At 38.1% G+C, this 15,533-nt stretch overlaps 1 protein-coding gene across 3 annotated transcripts in view; it reads left to right on the top strand.

Annotated features, from left to right (window-relative positions):
* mettl24 (methyltransferase like 24) overlaps positions 1 to 15,533 on the top strand; it is an 80,979-nt gene that overhangs the window by 31,498 nt on the left and 33,948 nt on the right. For 2 of the 3 annotated variants that reach the window (XM_006626329.3, XM_015355966.2), the window contains 2 exons: positions 7,767 to 7,865; positions 14,921 to 15,060. In XM_006626329.3, the coding sequence (XP_006626392.2) occupies positions 7,767 to 7,865; positions 14,921 to 15,060 (239 nt within the window). Of the gene's footprint in view, positions 1 to 6,202; positions 6,256 to 7,766; positions 7,866 to 14,920; positions 15,061 to 15,533 lie in introns of those variants that run through there. The other variant, XM_015355958.2, reaches the window with a different exon arrangement.

Consider the following 15,533-nt stretch of genomic DNA (forward strand, 5'->3'; position numbering starts at 1 on the left):
ATTTGTTCAGTCCTCCTTTGTTTCTCTGCTTTTATGTTTCCCAGGACTGTTTATTCTTTTATTTATTTTACCATGTAAACCAACTGAGAAACAGGTTTTATTTACAGTGACAACCTGGAGACCTATTTATACAGCAGGACCTATAGTGGAGCAATTTGAGTGGAGTATCTTGGTCAAGGATACAATTGCATTGTCTCTCCCGGGATGTGAGCTCATGACCATCTGGTTCAGAACCTTAATCAACATCGCACATTGTTGTCTACTACCTACTTGTTTATCTCGAGTATTTGCATTTGATTGTTGTGTGGTTTACTCCAATTTGTAAAGACTGAATGTTCATTCCAATGCCCTGCATAATGGCAAAAGCAGAAAATCTTGATATTCTGCTTTTGCCTTGGCCTGAATATTTTCTTACCTTTGAAATGAATCTAGGCCCTTCTTCATTTTGACCCATTTAAGATGCCAGTACATATTTCCTGCTTCACATTGATGATTATTTTGAAGAGAGAAAAAAAGCTTGTGTTTTAGAGTTGTAATATACTTTAAAGTTTTTTCTTGTTTGTGTGAAGACAAGAGACAGCCTTTCTGTGTTTTAAAAAGCATGAACAATTCTGCTGGAAATCAAAAGGCTACAGCTTATTTATTGACCCAGGTTTCCCAAATTGTTCCCAAATTTGACACTTTTTCTGTCATTCTCTTTTTCCAAGGATTTCTTTATATAACACAAAACACAGTTACTGAAGCATAGTTTCTGACCTGGAATTTGAAACTGCCTGCCCTTAATCAATATTAATGAGAAGGGATAAGAAGACTCACACTGTCACAGACTGTAAAGATTTGCTCACAGTCCCTGGACTCTGCCCTAATGAAGAAAAGCACCAGCATTGACAGGACGAAAGAAAAAAAACTGCATTTGTGGTGCTTTAAAGAATTTCAATAAAGGTCTGACTCTATAAAACGGCTCCATGTAGAACCTCTCAAACCTCTCTACAGGAACAAAATCATACAAAAAAGCATTTTGTACCTGATTTGGGCAGATCTTAGAAACTATGTGGGGTCTGAGAAGGTCAGTACTATGATGGAAGGCTGTCAAAGAAAACCAGTATGCTACTGTCGGCTATGCTGGTAACCCTGAAGGTGTACTCTTCCCTCTGGACCAGAATTTCCAAAACAATGCTGCACTATGGTGAAAGAGGAACCTGTGCTGAAGGAGGTGACGTCAATGGCATAAGACATCAAACCAAAGACCTGATCATTTCCTTAAAGGGGAACTGCAGTCCCATTTTTTAAGACTGGTTATGAAACCTTGGTAACAAAATACATTTGTTGATGGTATAGAAAGATTTTACACATATCGAGTTAAGCACAAAACTGTGAACTTGGTGAAAGTACTGTAAGTTGCCATGTTGTCACAAACCCATGGTTTTGAAAGTGAGAGTTTGCGCACATTTCAAAGTGATGCAACCCTTCCTGCACACTAGTCATCGTAATGACTAATGTAATGTGATGTACAGTGCGAACAAGTAAGTACAGGGTGTGCAGCAGAAATGTTCCAACATGATTTGCATGCAGAGTTAGCAAGTAAGTGGTGTTTGTTACCAAAACCTTCTTGAAGTCAAGAGCAATATTTCTGGATTAAAAGAGATGTATTCACAAGCCTGCTCATTTAGAATGTAATAGGACCGCTTCACCTCACTGGAAGTTTTATTGCCTCATTCTGAATCACAGAATATGACACTGTGCATACCTGCAAATTTCCTCTATTTTGCTATGTACGTTGGAAGTTTTACGTTACTGTGTACATTTTACCTTTATTGTGGTTTAAAATGCACTAAGCAATGCTGATTTTTTCAACCCCAAAATATAAAAAAGCATTGCAGTTTCCTTTAAGATCATTAATGATACCATGATACTGTTTGAAAGAGCAGGAGTATTTTCTTAATATATTTCAATTTGAACTTGCTCAGTCTGGGTTTCTCAATCAATATCCCCTTCATTCAATTGGTGAATTCATTTCTTCCTTCTTCACCCCAGAATGTAGTGAATGAATAAGGTTCATTCCTATAGGACACTTCCAAGACCACAAAATCTGTGTTCTGTTTTAATCTCTCTCAATAAGGTTGAGAAAACAAATTCATGTCTTTCATGCTTAACAGTCTACACAAGAAAGGGATAAAAACTCCCGTGTTTTGACAATGTCACAACACTAGATGACAGTGGATCAGCTGTTGCTTAAGTGATTGAGCTTGGAGAGAAAAAAAAAACAGAACTACTGTAGCTGTTTTAGAATGCAGAAATGGTTCTAATTATTTCTACAGCAGCTTGCATTTGTCTTGGCCTGTTTCCAGTATGTGTTCATACCTTCATGTACAATGAAGTACAGTGTGAAAGAAAAGCTGTCAAAATGACTGTTTGTTTATTTACAAATCAGTGTGGATCCTCCTCCAAAAGAGGATCAAAGACTTACTTTGAAGTATTTGATTGAAAAGCAGCCTTGTACAGCACTGATTTGGTGTTAAGTGCTGACCTGCACTATTGATCCTGGAAGATGAAGCCTGAAACTATGTGAACCTGTGAAGTCTCTATTTTTTAGACTCCCTTCTATGAAAGGACAGACCCCCTAAAAGTTGGGAGAAAGAAGCCCCTGGCATTTGTTTAGTCAATTTGTTAAAGTACAAACAATGAAACTATTTGCTCATTTCTCAAAGTAGTTGATGCAAACACCCAAATCACCTTTTCATTAGCAAAACTTTTTTATTTTTTCAGATTTACTCTTATTTTTAAGAAGCGGGATATTGCAACAAAGTCCCTGACTATGTGTGGGGAAACAGTGTTAATAGCTCCATTTAGTTTACTGAACATTAACCTGAGTACCAAACTGCTGTAAGTGTGAAACATACTGTAATCTTACGGTTATAAGCATACAATTACACAAATATGCATTGAAATATGGTAAAAAAAAAACTTTAAATAAAGCATATATTTTTTTTACTGAATTTCTATTAGCAATTAAACACAACAGATACTCAGGCAGTATTGCATTTCCCAGCCAGATAATATATTAAAGATGTGATGCAGCACATCTGTATGGTGACTTTATGCTTCTCTAAACAATATTGAAGGAAGGTCTTTTCAGCAAAATAGACAGATGCAGTTAATTGGCTGTAAAACGGTGCATTATTATGCTCAATACACACCAGGTCAGGCAAAGAAGTGAGAAATTCAGAAGAGATGTAAACCTGAGGTCCCGACTCTCTGTGGTCAGTAAAAATCATACGTAGGTCTTTTATGAAAAGAGTAGTATTTGACATCCTGGCCAAATTTCCCATTGGCTTTTACCAATCATGGCCTCCTAATAATCCCCCATCTCTGTTCTCCTTCCCACTGATAGCTGGTGTGTGGTGAGTATACTACGGCTGCCATCACATCATCCAAGTTTTCCTTGTTCAGTATTTTTCTGCTGTTCCTTCTGTACATTCACATCACTAAATGACAACACATACTGTAACAGATACAGTGAATGTTCCCCTACAAGTGCCACAGCCCCAGTATCTCTCAGTAGGGTTGGCCATATGGTAGCACGAGCACAGGCATCTTACTGATGGGATATGAATTTCATCATATATTTAAATAACAAATACTACCTTATCACAACCATTTTAGGTGGTTAATTGCACCTAAAATAGATTTTTCTCAGTTTCAGTACAGTTCAAATTGATTTCCTTTATCTGAAACACAGACCTGATTTTTTTTTCCTTTTCATGTGAGAAATTCTTATGCCATACCAGTCTGGCAGTGCTAAACTTATAAGTCTAATCAAGTACTATCAGCACAGAGGTATCTGGATGAACAGAATTTTTGATGCAGTGTCATTATTACTGTTTAATTCTAACTTGAGTGCGGTTTTATTGTTTCACATTATGACTTCACCTGACAGTTTCACAGTAGCAGTGACACATCCGATTATTTTTCCAGTTCAGTTCAGTTCCAGATTGTCAGACGTCATTGTTCAGGCTTGCTGGCCTCCGCACCATCGAGAGCTGTCAATAAGGAGTAAAAGAATAATGGAAATGTCATGTTTGAACAAAGGCTGAAGACAAAGCTTTTTTATCAGTGTGGCTGCAAGACAATTGGAGATGTCTGCTCAGTGAATAATTAATATTTTCTTAGGGTTAAGGTGAGACTTTGTGGAGGGGCCGCAGTGTAAGAAAGCAATCCATTGTTATTACAGATGACTTTGTACAGCAGTGCTGTGGCCTTTTTACAGGACTGTCAGTGTAAAGCACATATAAACCTGCCAAATCACACCAGTAATTGCCAGTTTATAATTGAGTATAGAAAGCTGCTGCCATGCTTTTCAAGACGTTAAAACCTCCTATTTCAATACCCTCTCACATTACGTCACTTTCAATAACTGCTTTTGCAATACACGGTCACAAAACCTATCCCAGGAGGCACTGGGCGCAAGGCAGCATACACCCTGGGTGGGATGCCAGTCCATCATAAGGCACAGACACAAACACACAATTTTACAATAGACAATTAACCTACCAGTATATCTTTAGACTGTGGGAGCACTCGGAGGAAATGCATGTGAGCACAGGGAGAACATGCAAACTTGATACAAATAACACCCCAGGAACTGAACCCAGGGCTCCACCATTGTGCGGCAGCAATATTAACAACAGCACCTTCATATCCTCTCAACATAGTTTAGTACTGAGGTTTTTGTAAGGAGCTGCATTAGCATGCGTTAGCTGTAAAGAAATGAGTGACGCCTATTTCCATGCTGAAATAAGTACAGTAGAAAGAAACAACATTTCAGCTGTTGGGCCTTCTTAAGGTGTGTGCGTGAGAGAGCATGAAGTGAATGGAATACAAAACACAGGAGAACAAAGAACAAAGTGTTTGGTAATGGGCACAGATAAGAAAAAAATGTTCACATGAAGGGAGATTGGAAAAGATGTGTGAAAAGCTGAAATCTGTAAATAAATGGAGAGGATGTAAAAAGAACTTTGTCTATAAAATCTAAATATAATTCAAAAAAATGTCTAAAAATAATTGTGTTTAATATTTTGTTTATAAAAGAGCAGACAATGGTTAACATTGGTGTACTTGGAGTAGCATACAGTAGACAGCATATACAGTAAGGTAGGCCAGCACTTGTAACATAAGCTCATAGTACAGTGTGTTCTGGCGCACTATGGCTGCAGTCACATCATCCAGGTGGATGCTGCACATTGGTGGTGGTGGAGGGGAGTTCTCATTACTTGTAAAGTGCTTTGAGTGGAAAAGCGCTATATAAGTGTAAGCAATTATTACTTATAATTACAGATATAATACATACTTTCCTTACTCCACAATCATGGAATACACCTGAGCAGCAGTTTGTCTTCATTGCGGACAACATTTCACCTGGCTGTGGTAATATTTTTTTTTTTAGCCTCTGCAATGTAGTTATCGAGCTAAGTGATAAAAAACACAGCCAGAATGGTATTCATATGGAGAGCCTGACAAAGATTCTGGAAGTAATCAAATTGTAGGAAATTGTGACCCATTAGCTGATAACTTCCTAGTTCTCACTGTGTCTTGCTAATAGAAATGTTTACCGACTGCTGTGATTGTAGCTTTTGGAAGATGTTTCTCTCAGCTTTTATAAAAACACACCACAGCTAATGAAAATAAGATAGTCTTTGTTGTTAGGCACAGGAAAAGGCAATTTTATTTGTAGTGCACAGCCAAAAGTCTAAAGACTTAACCCATGAGACCTCACATGGAGTTAAATACTTCCTAAAGAAGTATGAACACCATAAAGCAGGAATTTCAATTCATTGTGTGACAACACTGTGGCCTTTCCAGCTAATCATTCTTCTGTGGGTTGGGTATGTTTTCCTCCAGGATAGAACATGATAAATGGTGTGTGAGTATCTTTGTGTAAAAAAGCATTTTTTGTCTTGTCAGCTTACTGGCAACAAAGGTTCTGGGTTTGTTAAGAAAATCACAGTCGATAAATGGAGTATATAACGAAAGTACAGGAGGGATGACAACAGCCAAATTCAATCAGCCTTGGGTGTCAGTAATTTGTAATCAATCATGCTGTCATTTCCTCAGTTAAACATTATAATACTGTATGTAATCCCCTTCTCTCCCTCACATTTGTCTTTTTCATCACTCCCCCATCTGCACCTCTGCAGCTGCCCCCTGGTTACTCCTCTCTGCATGGTGCTTCTGGCTTCCTCTTCTTAAGGCAAAGAGGTAAATCTTCAGCCAAGAGGATTATAGACAAAATATTGTAACTTAATATGCTCAATAAATAAATTCTTGGCTGCTGTCATTCCTAATGAATATTGCATCGTGTGAAGGAAAGCTAAGTGTATCAGTTCTTAAACTCTGTTAATTCAAAGCACCAGGTTCAAGTTGTCTTGATGCCATAAGAAGGAATTATTAAGTAGCATATAACAGTTTGGGCAACTATTTTTAAGTACTGATCCTATATATAAGGATAGCTTGTCTAGCTGTCTACCCAGGAATGCCTTTCAAGTACTGTATGTACAGTATTTTAAGAGCATGCAGTCTGTATGAGCTATGGTAATGAATGTTGATTAGTTCTTGCCTTTGCACGATGGGGAGAGAGCAGAACAATCTGAAGAAACTACTAATTCTGCTTTTTGCATATATTTGTCAAAACCAGCTGATTTACTGTATCTCCCATTCTAACTTGGAAGGTTGCTAACTTTATAAGACATCCATGTCACAGATGAAAGGTAACTACACTATCTCAGGCTGCTGACCCCTAATTTGGGCAAAATTAGAAGTCATCATGAGCTGTGGTGTTGTAGTTTTTTCTAGTATTTCCACAGAATGAAAGATATACCTTTATCCACATAAAGTCAAGAACTCACCACAGTAACGTTTTCTTCCAGGTTTTGGGTATTGGAAAAGAAATTAGGGAAGTAAACAATACAGAGTAAATTATTAGTTATAATAATAAGGGTTGAATTAATGCACAGATAAAAAAATGGTGCAAATGTCATTCTGTATTTATTCTAACAGTGAAAAATGCTTAACTGGAGCAGAAATTAAACAAGGAAATCAAAGTACTTTTTGCATGTTCCAGATTAACAACCAGTTCTAAGAAATGAGCTATTGTCAAAATTGGTAGCTTTGGAGTCACACATGATGATATGATATGATGTCCTTGACAACTATGATGTGTCATTCCTTAGCAGCAGATCAGGTAGACATGTGGTTAATTTGAATTAAGGCGGGTGTCAGGAAGTGTTCTTTCCGGACCGTATGCAGATGACACAATCCAAGGAAAGTGAAGAAAACATGGGGAAAAAGGCATGCAGGAGACGGGAATGAAAACAGGGGGGTGTGTCCATGGAGTGCTGGTGGTGAGGGGACGTGAGGCCGAGGCAAACAATCCAGAGATGAGTCAACAAGGAAAATCCAAAACAGGGCAAAAGTCCAAAGCCAGGCGATCTATCCAAGACAGACGATTAAAACCAGAACCGGGTCGGGACCATTGGGGGGAACGGGAACAGGAACAGAAACTAAAACCTTAACGGGGCCAGGCGCATTCAGGTCTCGGACTCGCTTGGTGCGGGAACCAATGCAGAGCCCTGAATAGCATCAGCGTCTGGCTTTTAAGGGGGAACTGAAAGGGGCTGGAACAGGGAGAAGGTGTGGGAGATGAGTGGAAAAACAAGGATGGAATTACCCAGGACACCGAGATTAACGCCCCTCATTCTGTTCTATTTCAGTTCCCACGCTGGCATATTGATATGCAGCCCTGGGCCAGTCCAAGCCACTCTTTAAAGGATGAAGCTCTACGGTTCTTAAATTATATCAGCAGTCCTCAGGTAAGTTTTAGGCATGGTCTCTCAACAACAGGAATAGTAAGCAGATGCAGAGGGTTTAATTTTAGAGTTATGTTGGAAATTACATTGGGAAAGAGAGCAAACAAATGCCCTGTATTTGTTGGTTCTGGACAAACATTTAGTTCACGAAGGACAACAACATTTAAGAATTAGTTGCTTTCTGAATGTCTGGATTTATAACTATGGGATAGTTTTGCCTTCACCTGCTTGGTTAATGGGAATCCCTTTGCCCTAGTCTCACCATGGTCTCCCCAGTATGGTTTAGTCTCTATGTGCAGAAAAATGCAACCATGCATGGAAGTTTCACTGCAATGCAGCTGCAATGCGCAGAATTGTGTGTTTTCTCACCTTCTTGTGTATTATCCCTATATTGTTTACAAAATATGAAGTGGCAACGAGTCAAATTGTGGAAAGTAAAACAAAATTGAGAAGTGATTACTTTTATGGAGAAAATTAGTTTTACCCAAAACTGTAGAACAGAGCAGATGAATGAGTGGATGCACTTATTATTGATTTATTTTTATGATGAAGGGAAAAAAAAGGAAACAGATGCTTTATTTTGTCATTTGTTTGCATATTTGTATGTTACTGCAACACTGGGGATGCTTCATTTTGGTATTTTATGAAATATTAATAGATACATATGTCATTTTTTATTGAATTATTGAACTAATGAATATTGCAGTGAAATAGGGGATGAACTGTAAATATTTGAATAAGGAAGGCCAATTCAAGGCTAATTTACAAAATGAAAATCAGGACCTGACACCAGTTTAAATTTGTAAAGCAAATTATAAAAATGAAGAATTGCAATCTCCCTCAACTAGAGCACTTTTCTTTTTTTTTTGTTTTCTTTTTTCCCCTAACAAACTAATAACTAGGTGACAAAATTAAAATACCAATATTTATAACAACGCACACTGCATCTGCAATTTTGTATAGATTGTTCCAAAACTAAGTCACAGCTTTCAATAAACAAAAAAGCAAAACAGGGACAGAAAATACAAAGTACAGGAAAAAGAGGGAACCTGTGAAAAATAAACCAACTCTTCTCAGGACTAATTGCTTTTCATAACAGAAGGCTAATTATTTTTTCCCTATTCCAAACAGTGCATCACAAAACAAGTGGGAGATTGATTTAAGTCTGGTGAATACCACAAATAGCTATTTTCACAACTATAAGACAATGGTCCCTTACATAAAAACACAAATTCAGTTACTTTAGTTCCCACATTACCTAGATATGTTCAGTTCTTTGATCTTCTTATCCTCTCTTCTTTGTGGATCCTGTAAGAAGGTTCACTTAATGATTTATCAGCAACTGGTTTTATGTTTATAAATCGGTACTATTAACTAGCCATGCTTGACTGCTTCAAGGGAACAACAATGCAAGCTGAGCAGAAAATTAATGTTGTCTTATTATAATTATAATAATAAACTTTATTTTATATACTGTAGTGCCTTTAAAGGTGGCTTCTAAAAGCGCTTAACAGAATGACAAAAACAATAAATTGAAAGAATACACAAGATAAAACACAATTACAATAGACAGAGGAGACCGTAGATGGTGGTACTAAGTATATTAGGAGCAGAGGGGTAAAGAATGAAACCAGTTAAGTAAAGGCTCTTCTAAAGAAAAAGGTTTTGAGTCTGAATTTGAAGGAGTTTAGAGAAGGTGACTCTCTGATATCCCTGGGCAATGAGTTCCAGAGCTTGGGGGCATAGCAAGAGAAGGCCCTGTCACCAATAAAATGAAGACGGGCTTGGGGGACAGTTAGGAGACCAGAATTAGAAGAGCGAAGGTGGCAAGGTGGAGACTAGGGCGATAATAGTTCAGACAGGGACTGAGGTTCCAAGCCATGCAGGGCTTTATAGGTGAGCATGAGGAATTTAAAGTCCACACGGAATTTGATAGGAAGCCAGTGCAAAGACTCCAGGATAGGAGTAATGTGATCACTTGCACTAGACCTGGTCAGGATTCTGGCTGCCGAATTTTGGACATACTGCAGTTTGTTCAATGTAGATCTAGATACCCCAGCGAGTAGAGCATTACAGTAGTCAATTCGGGAGAGCACAATGTGTTGATCAGCTTTTCAGCCACAGATAGTGATAACATAGGGCGTAGTCTAGTGATATTTCTGATACCAAAACAAAGGCTAAATGTTTAAATGAAAACCAAAACAATCAGCTCTCTGTCTTTTCAAATAAACTGTCATAGTGCAAATTGAAAAAATAGGGTCACTAGTGACATGAGTGTTATTAGTGACAGGCTGTACATGACAGCATGTTAATAAAACTGTCTTGTAATGATGCAAGTGGAAAAGCCAATGTTAAGACGTTGGGGCCTACTCCATGTAGGAAGTATTTAGACACATATTTGTGTGGAATTCAATTACCCACTCTGTCATGATTTCTCTCACTTATTTTTCTAAATAAACTGCTATCCTTTGAATGTGAATCAAAACGGATGAAATCCTGACACTCAAGGTCAAGGATGGTCTTCTGAAATCCATTTCAACTGAGCTCAGAAATTGCTTAATTTGATGAAAAAAATCTCAGATTAACCATATCAAGCTTTATTTACAAGCAGTAAAGGCATTATGATTTAAGGAGACCTACAAAACTTAGAGGGACTCAATAAAACATAACCAGCAACCAGGGCAGATCTCACTGATATAAGGATGGGAGTTTCTAGTTTACAGTCTTAGTGTGCTGCTAGTTCACACACCTTAAGGCAGCATAGTTAACACAGGCTCCAGTAACAACATTGCACTGGAAGCACTGGAATGGGTAATTGCGTATGAATTGTAAAGTGATTTCTAATTTATTTTTTTCATTTTAATATGGAAATCTTACAGTTTTGTAGGTCTTATCTTTAGATAGATTGCACTATGAGTTCAATTTTGCAATGAACTTTGATATTGAAGGTCGTTCGATACAAAACGTCATAAATTATAAATTCTGTGCCTAGTGTGTTACCTATAAAAACCTTTTAATTGGAAAAAAACAGAATACCGAAGACTATGGTCTTATATGCAAGATGAAAACTGAATGTCAATGCACATGGAAAAAAAAATTGTACCTGAAAAAGGAGACCTGACTACTAATTGTAATTTACATGTGGAGAGCAATCAGCTCTTTGGTTTAAGAGATGAAAGTAAAAAAAGGTACAGTTTCTCAGGAGAAACATGTTAAAACTTTTCTTAATAGCTCTTTCACCCTGCAGCTAGACTTTACTGGCACTTATTTTTATTAAAAGGTTTCCAAATTGGCAGCACAAGGGTTTTCACAGTAAAATATGATGCTGTGATTACACAAAACAAATAGATTTATGTAACCTGAGTCAGTGTTTTTTTAGGATGTACTACTACCCACAAAACACATAATAGATAAAACTGAGAGATAACTAATGTAAAGCAACAGTGACACACCGTTCACTGTTGCCTTTAATTAAAGGATCCCGGTTGAACCACTAGCTGCACACTGAACAGCAGTCCCTTTGGAGCAGCAACACAAGCTCAGGGAACAGCTGGAAAAGGGAAAGGGGACAGAAGACAAAACACCCCGAAGGAAACAGGCTGTACAGGTGCAATTTAAGAAGACAAGCTATTTTTGCTTTAAAGCAACAGACAGTGAGTCAGTTGAACAGTCAAGAGTAAAAGGCTGCTAAACTCAGGTGGCTTCCCCAGACGTGGCCCAGAGATCATTCTGGCCCAGTTTTCTGGTTCTCCGGAGTCACTCTTGACTGAATACACTTGGCAGTGACTGCTGTGAATCCAGCTGCAACTAGGGCCTGCACACTGCTGTAAAACCCCGAGTTCATTCCAAGTGTAAAATCTGCTTTATTCAGAAGAATTGCAAAAGTTAATTTATTTTTAAGCATGCTTTTCTTATTTGATGAAGTATCAACAGTTTCTGTCTTTTTTCAATAGCAGAGAAAACCCTATAACAGATTACATTCAACACAAAATATTATGGTACATGTGCAGTATTTTGTTTACTGTGCTAGTATACTTTTCCCACAATATCCACTTGTGGCCTTTCAATCCTTAAATTAGGACCAAAATACATCCTCATTCCAAATTGGCTCTAGTGAGATAAATAGTCACTGGATTTCCAGAATAGAAAAACTGTTTTGGAAGGAGAGTTGAAAAGTCCATTGTTATATCCCCTGTGGGACAGATGAGGGCCAGATTCTCAGTCCACAGTAAATGAGCAAGATAGGAAACTTACAACCTGGCCAAAACAGTACCTGCCAAAACTGGAATCCTTCTCACAGCCCCACTGTCGTATAAAGCTCACCCTCCTAAGTTCATACTACTCAACATAAACGAGACCCATATACCCAATATACAGGTGGGTAGCTGCGTCAGCATGCGTAGGCTGCAAAGGAACAAGTAATAGGTTTATTCCATGCTGAAAAAAAGAAGAAAGAGAACACAACGTTTCGGCCATGGAGCCTTCTTCAGGTGTGCACACCTGAAGAAGGCTCCACGGCCGAAACGTTGTGTTCTCTTTCTTCTTTTTTTCAGCATGGAATAAACCTATTACTTGTTCCTTTGTACCCAATATACAGTTGCTTCTGTCTGCTCCATTTTATGTTTTGTATGTTGTCGTAGTTTCTTTACACAATGACATATGTTAAATCCACCCTGTATCTTTAAGATACCTGTTGAAATATACTGTACTGTAGGTTATATTATTCTGCTTTTAGAAGCTGCATTGAGAATTAATATAGATGGGTTTGGTGAACTGAAATATGCTGTCACACTATTAAAATAACCTTTAAAAAGAACACTGTTACAGCTTTAGGTGACTGAGAAGTGTCTCCTGAATATTAGATAAAGTTTGTCACACTTGGCAGAGTAAACACTTCTAGCTTCAAAGCAGAGAGGATGTGTGCTGAGGTCTGAGGGGTATACCTTCCTATATCTAGATAAGTTGTGGGTTAATGATTGTCAAGGAGCAGTATAGAAACACACAATATAAGATCACAGGAGAATCAAAAGGAAGAAACAAGAAGAAGCAGGGAAGAAGGAGAGGAGAGACAGGAGCCCAGAGGAATTGGGACATGAAGCTTGTGACAGACAAGAGCCCCTACTTCATGAACATCCAAACCAAACCTGACTGGAGCTAAGTATTTGGACCTCGCTAGAAAGAGTATACTATTCTATGTTTTTAGGGAATTTGGGTTTCCTGGGTTAAAGACACCTCAGTTAGAAACGTCTTTCCAGCTTAGTGTGTATTTATATGGATAGGGATATACAGTAGGCTCTCATTTATCTGGTGGCATCCAGGGTGCAGAGAGAGATTTAACTACAGGTTGCATTGTATTAAGTTAGAAGGCAGCTCATCTCTAATGTGGCCTCTGTAGGCATTATGAGTTTAATGCTTAGTAGCAGACTGGGGGTTTTCTGGGTTACAAGAATGTTAAGCCTCTGAAATGCCATGTTTGTAAATACTGTATACTTTCAACTTTATTGTCATTAAACTTACACAGGTGCATAGTATAATGAAAAGTGTTTCTCATTAGTCACTCAGGTGCAGTATATAAATGGGACAGAAGATAAGACAATAGACAGTTACACAATAGCAATAACAGTAACATGTAATAACATAACATAAATAACATGCAATCAAGTAATCAAAACTGTGCAAACAGAGAAAATATAACAGGACAAAAACAGTGGAAGGTAATTCTTGGAACAGTGCAAAAATAGTATGGTTAAAAATAGTATGGTTAATTAATAAATATTAGATATTATTATGCCTGTTACAGTTTTACTGGGCTATCGAGGGGACAGTACAATTTCGGCGTTACATGTGCGTGTAGTTGTGTAGGAGTACAGTCGTTCTGGGTACAGGAAGACGTTAGGAGAGATCATAATATGGTGGGAGGGAGTGGGGGCGTCACCATCTTGACAGCTCTGGGGAAGAAGCTATTTTGGAGTCTAGTTGTGTGCGACTAGAGTGACCAGAACCTTCTGCCAGATGGTAGGGGAACAAACAAGTTATGACTGGGGTGAGTGGGGTCAGACATAATTTTGGTGGCTTTTTTACATAGAGTAACTTGTGTGTTGTATGTTTTGTTGGTGTAGTGTAGTTTGTGTCTTGTCATGGTAATAAATATTTGTTTAACCAAGTGTGCCTGGATTATTACTCCTCTCCAAAAAGCTGTGCCACAAAATAAAGAATCTGTGTGCCTCCAATTATACCAACCACTCGGGTTTATTCTGGAAAGGGCATTTACAAGTTGGGGGTTATGAATAATTATTCATTACTTATTAACTAAATAAGCTCAGTCAAATCCTCATTTTCACCATTTAAGTAGCCCCCCTTTTGTATCAAACACCTTGAAGGGTGTATTTAAATGAATGATGAGTTCAGTAAAGAAATATATGTTTTTTTGTAACAGGTAAGAATGCAGCCTACGAAATTTAAAATGAGCTGAAGGGTTTCTTATAATTTTATCGAAGGTTCAGACTGGCAATCCTGGGATTTCTATGAACCTGAAAAGGGCAGATGTCAAGCATTAGAACAGCCTTCAACAGAAATTGTAAGCTGCTCTGGAAGGCATTACTTGATATTACCATGCAGATACTTATTTCAGCTCAGACCATTGTGGCACGATCAGGTGTGGAAAGCTGTAATTGTGTGGTGGGTTTGCAATCACTTCTTTATTTCCATGAAGCAAGTCAGACAACCTGACGATGCTAAAAATCTGGTATGAGCTTTTAAAGAGCCAGTTCTCAGGACCCCCCCAAGGTGTTGAGTCTTACAGTGGAAATCTGAAACTTCCATTCCTCCAATGTCCTCATGTCCCAAAATGGGTCGTTATATCAGGATATCGTTATATCAATAATAATATATTATTATTAATATTATTGTTATTACTTCGATCCTTCAAATGCTTAATAATTACTTGCAAAAAGCATAATCAAACATGCATGAAGGACACTGGTGTGGATTTCAAAAGGTTAAATTAATTGATGAGACTGCGTTTGAGTGAGTGAATTAATTTCCCTGTCTTTTGGCAGATTTCTTGTGGAACACCTCTGGGGGACGGATGGGTTGAAAATCGTGAAGTCACAGAGAGACCCTGGCAGATTTGCCTGGATGAGAGATATAGCCTGTCACACCGCATCAAAAATAAGCAGTGCCGAGTCTATTCACTTGGGTAAGCTAAGACTTCTAGGTCTAGAATCCATCCCCCTTCTCCCTGACTGGGAGAATGCAAAGAGCCTCAAAAAGGATTAGTGCTAGCTGGTTTATCAAATACGGACAGAGGACGAGGCCTGACAAGCTTAAAAGATTAAGAATAGAAGAGCAATGAATCTGGGAGCTTAACAAGTTTAGATAAGGAGCTCCATGGTGTTAAAATTATAGTTGCCAGTTTGACTTGGAAGGAGAAAAATTCAAGCACAATGAGTAGGTCTTAATATGTGTTAGAAGCGATACTACAGGTGCTTTAGTGTTTTAGTATTGGAGGGCAGAAGGCTAATAGGATTACCTTTTACCAGTTGTTGGGGAAAAGGATACTTTTCTTGTTAATGAACACCCCAAAAAAATAGAAAGCACCCTGTGCTGGTACTGGTAAAATCTTGGATGATGAAATCAGGAAGATGATCACTAGTATATACAGTATATTGA

Source organism: Lepisosteus oculatus, chromosome 2 (genome assembly GCF_040954835.1).
Source record: "Lepisosteus oculatus isolate fLepOcu1 chromosome 2, fLepOcu1.hap2, whole genome shotgun sequence".
Lineage (NCBI taxonomy): Eukaryota > Metazoa > Chordata > Actinopteri > Semionotiformes > Lepisosteidae > Lepisosteus > Lepisosteus oculatus.